The 4276-nt window shown below is 45.3% G+C and overlaps 1 protein-coding gene across 1 annotated transcript in view; it reads left to right on the top strand.

Annotated features, from left to right (window-relative positions):
* The first annotated feature begins 300 nt into the window (after positions 1-300).
* Positions 301-4276, top strand: part of PRKCZ (protein kinase C zeta) — a 43862-nt gene continuing 39886 nt past the window's right edge. The window contains exons 1-2 of the mRNA XM_065696199.1: positions 301-628; positions 1380-1581. Coding sequence (XP_065552271.1) covers positions 1511-1581 — 71 coding nt within the window. The 5' untranslated portion in view covers positions 301-628; positions 1380-1510. The remainder of the gene's footprint in view (positions 629-1379; positions 1582-4276) is intronic.

Here is a 4276-nt window from a genome sequence, read left to right as displayed (position 1 = left end):
TCCTTCCGCCGCAGCGGTGCCGCGGCTCGGGCACGGCGCGGCCCCGCCGAGACGGGCGGCAGGGGGCGGCTGGGGAGGCCGCAGGCGGCCCCGGCCCCGGCGCCTCTCCTCACCCGCCACCCCCACGGGAGCCCCGCGCCTGCCCCTGGCTTCTCCGATTGGCTGCAGGTGTTTCTCTGCTACTTCCTCGCACGCTTTTAATTGGCTGAGATACTCCTACTCCACAGGTAAAAGTTCCCGGCCTATGATTGGTAGTGAGTGGGCGGGATCTTTTGGGGGATTGGCTTCAGGTGTGCTGGAGCTTGCTATTGGCTGACAGGTAGTGTAGGGGTGGTTCTATTGGCTGCGGACGCTAACCTTCTTAGTCCGCCATGTTCGGCGCGGTGGCGCCGTTGCTAGGCTCGCCGGGCCGAGCGGGGCGTTGAGGCGGGCGGTGGCTGAGGGGAGCCGGCCGGGGGGAGCCGGCGGCTTCTCCCCCGTTACCGCGTTCCTTGCTGCGCGCCGCCGCCGCTCGCTGCGGGGACCCGCGGTCCGCGCCTGAACTTCTTCGCGGGACTTTGAGCAACTTCAGACCGCGGGCGGCGCATCCCGCCCCGCCGCGGCGTGGCACCGCTGCCGGCCGGAGCAGGTGGGGAGGGGCGGCCCCAGCGGCCTTGTGGGGTTGAAGCCGCTTCCCCGTGTTCTGGTCCGTCCCTGTCGCCGCCGGGCTCGGCGGGCGCTGAGGGGGCTCCGGTGTCGGGCGGGGGGGCCTGGGGGGTTCCTTCGAATCCTGCGGGAGAGGAGGGGGCTGGAAGAGGAATTCTGCGGTCTCCTGGTACCTGTGGCTCCGCTTCCGCAGGCGGCGGGGCTGGGGCGCTCTCCGGGTGTGCGTGTTGTGTGTATATGGGAAGGTGGAGGTAATTTTCAGTAAGCAGGGCGTTTGTCAGTCTTCAGTCATAAAAGCAATTTAAATTGTCCCTTGAGTTCCGATTTTCTCGGGTGGATTTGTAACCAACATCAGTTGATAGCAGTTTTCTATTTATGTAAGAACTGTTCTGCCCTAGCATACTCTACTCTGAAAGAAAAAAGCAAGAAGCTGTGTTGGTGAATAAGTAAAGGTTTCTTCAGGGTGTTTTTAGCCAAGAGGGAACTGTTGGGTGTTTTATAAAAAAAAAAAAAACAAACACAACACCATCCTTGAATGCTTGGGCTATTTCTGTAAAACTGAACTGTACAGGATATTTTGAGCTGATTTAATTTCTGTGCAGGTCAGTGGTCTTGTATATTTCCCTTTCGTTTCTCACCGTTCTATGTAGAGCTGTTTGTGTTTATAAAAGTTGACAATTCATTTGTTCAGTACTGTCTGTATATTCATCTCTTCTGGTTTTCTTTCTGCGCAGATGGATTGAAAATCATCCGGAGAAGAAGCGCACATTTTGCGTGTGAAGCCGTTCGCTTCAGAATTAAATGAATTATATGTCTTGAGTGAACGTATTTCTGTATAATTTCATTTAGACCACTAAATACAGACATGCCTAGCAGAATGGGCTCAAAAATTGATTTGAACAAAGACTTCATCAGAGTGAAAACACACTATAGCGGGTAAGTCATCATGCTCTCGCCTCTGTATTGTGTCCTGTCTAATTTTGAAGTATGAAGTTTGTAGTCTGATCTAGTGATGCAGTAACCAGGGCATTGGTGGTTTTGTAGTTTGTCATATCAGGTGGGTAAACTTCTGGGCTAATAAAATACCATGCAGCCTCCTGCAGCATGCTGACTGTGGAAGAGAGTTGGTTATTTATCCTGCTGTCAAAGGAGGGGAGAAAATGTGCGAAACTGACATATTGTTATGCTGGGTTGATGGATTATTGATTTCTGTTTCATGATCATGGGCACATATAGACCCATTTCTTGCATTAGATGCAGTTACTATATTTTGTCATATCTTCTTTATAATAAAGATATGATAAATCTTTAAAGTCACTGCTGAAATTAGCAGGAGACAATGAAGTATAGGTTTCCACTCAAAGTTGTCAGTTTGACTGTACTCCTTGGGATGAAATGTGATGTTTAGTATGAGTCCTGTTCTAGTGGGCATTTTTGACATGATTTTAACTTACAGCAGTTTCTGTCTTGGAAAGTTAGGTTTTTCTTTGTGGAGAGAAATGTAAGTCTTGACATAATAAGTGAGCGCCATTGGTTTTGTCCTTTTTTGTTTGTCTTGGAGAAATTTTAGAAGGCGTTATTGTTGGCGTTACTTAGTTAAATATGAGGAATGAGGGAATTTTGCTTAGATCATAAGTAAACTGCCTTATGAACTCTGTCTGAAAGACTCATACCATATATTTACCATTACTAATAATTTCTGCTCTGTAGTTTTATCCTACACCTCTGGATCATGTCATACAGTTGAAAAGAACATCTGAACTTTAAATACTCAAGTGATGCACTTCTCTGAGGTGCATGGTCATGCATGCTTCACTGAAACAGCATTAGGGGCTGAGCCCTGTAAGGGAAGGTGCTATAAACACAAGTAGAACTTTGTGTAAACAATTCGGGATAGCTTGCTGGCAGGTAGTGTTGCTCTGAAGTGTAAAGAGTAGGTCACAGCCCAGAAAGCCAACTGTATATTGTGCCGCATCAAAGGAATGTGACTAGCAGGTCAAAGGAGGTGATCCTGCCCCCTCTCCTCTGCTCTTGTGAGACCCCACTTGCCGCACTGTGTGCAGTTCTGGTGTCCTCAACATAGAAGGACATGGAGCTGTTGGAGCAAGTCCAGAAGAGGCCATGAGGATGATCAGGGACTGGAGCACCTCTCATATGAAGACAGGCTGACAAAGTTGCGGCAGGTTCTCAGCCTGGAGGTGAGAAGCTGTGTGGAAACCTCAGAGCCACTTTCTAATACCTGAAGGGGGCTACAAGGATGCTGGAGAGAGGACTCTTCATCAGGGACTTTAGTGAAGGGACAAGGGGTAATGGGTTCAAACTGAAACAAGGGAAGTTCAGGTTAGATATAAGGAAGAAGTTCTTTACTTGAGGGTGGTGAGGTGCTGGCATGGGCTGTCCAAAGAAGTGGTAAATACTCCATCTCTGGCAGTGTTCAAGGCCAGGTTGGATAGAGCAACATGGTCTAGTGTGAGGTGTCCCTGCCCATGTCGGGGGGGTTAGAACCAGGTGATCTTAAGGTCCTTTCCGGCTCAAACCATTCTATCATTCTGTAGAACTTGTCTGTGCAGAAATGGAGAAGGTGATAGTACTTGTCGCTATTAGAATTCATGTGCAATTATTATAATGTTCTATAATAAACTACTACTGTAGTTTCTCCTCCAACTCTATGCTTAGTAATTTCCATTAGCTGTGAAGTCTGTAGTATGGCAATTTACAAAACAAGAGTTCCAACTCACTGAATTCTGGGTTTTGTTCTACTGATCAAATTGTGTGAGTAAGAGCTGATTATTTTTGGTATTTTAGCCTGTATAACAGATTATCTTAATATCTCCATTAAATTACTATACTCATCTCTTGAACAAATTTGACAAACTGCAGGAAATCATTGATGCTTGACAGCTTCAGAATTAAGAACAAGCTCATTCAGGTAGCTGCTAAAATATTAAAGTAATAGCACAATATATGATTTTGAAATCCTGGGTAAGAATTTAAGCATGAGGAAGTTCTAAACCATGTGAATGTTGAATCTATCTGGAGTCCTAGTATCTTAGGTATTCATGTTTCTGGGTGTGACAGAGTTCCTAACATAGCATAGTATAAATAACTGGCTAAGTAGATTGCAAAAGAAAGTAAACTTGTGTAATTCTCACTTCATTATTTCAGTTTAGTTTATCTGATTTATACCTGGTTACTGGAAATCACTTTGTTTAAATAGAGTAGTGATGCAGTATGGTTTGCTCTGTTACCTTGGTTCTAAATGGTGACACATTTAATCAATTTCACACAATTTATCTCCTGCTATAACTGCTTGTCCATAACTTGATGGTCATTAGTTCTTCAGATTACTCTGTAGAATCTAGTTTCAGATAACTGACAAAAAAAGTGTCCTGTGAGATTCTGTAGTGTTAAATAACAAATGATTTTGATTTATCTGTGCCCTGACTGCCTGATGTGACTATACAGGCATTAAGGTTAAACACAGTGTATCTCAAAGGCACATGGAGACAGCAGTTTGAATAAATATAATTAGTGTTTGCATTTGCAAAAGCTGATTGCTATTTGTAGTGTGCATAGTAGAATACTGTCTTACTGCATATTTTTAGTGTTTGAGTAGTATTTAGGTACTTGA

The sequence above is a fragment of the Lathamus discolor genome, chromosome 16 (genome assembly GCF_037157495.1).
Source record: "Lathamus discolor isolate bLatDis1 chromosome 16, bLatDis1.hap1, whole genome shotgun sequence".
Taxonomy (NCBI): Eukaryota; Metazoa; Chordata; class Aves; order Psittaciformes; family Psittacidae; genus Lathamus; species Lathamus discolor.
This window is presented reverse-complemented; position numbering and strand designations above follow the sequence as displayed.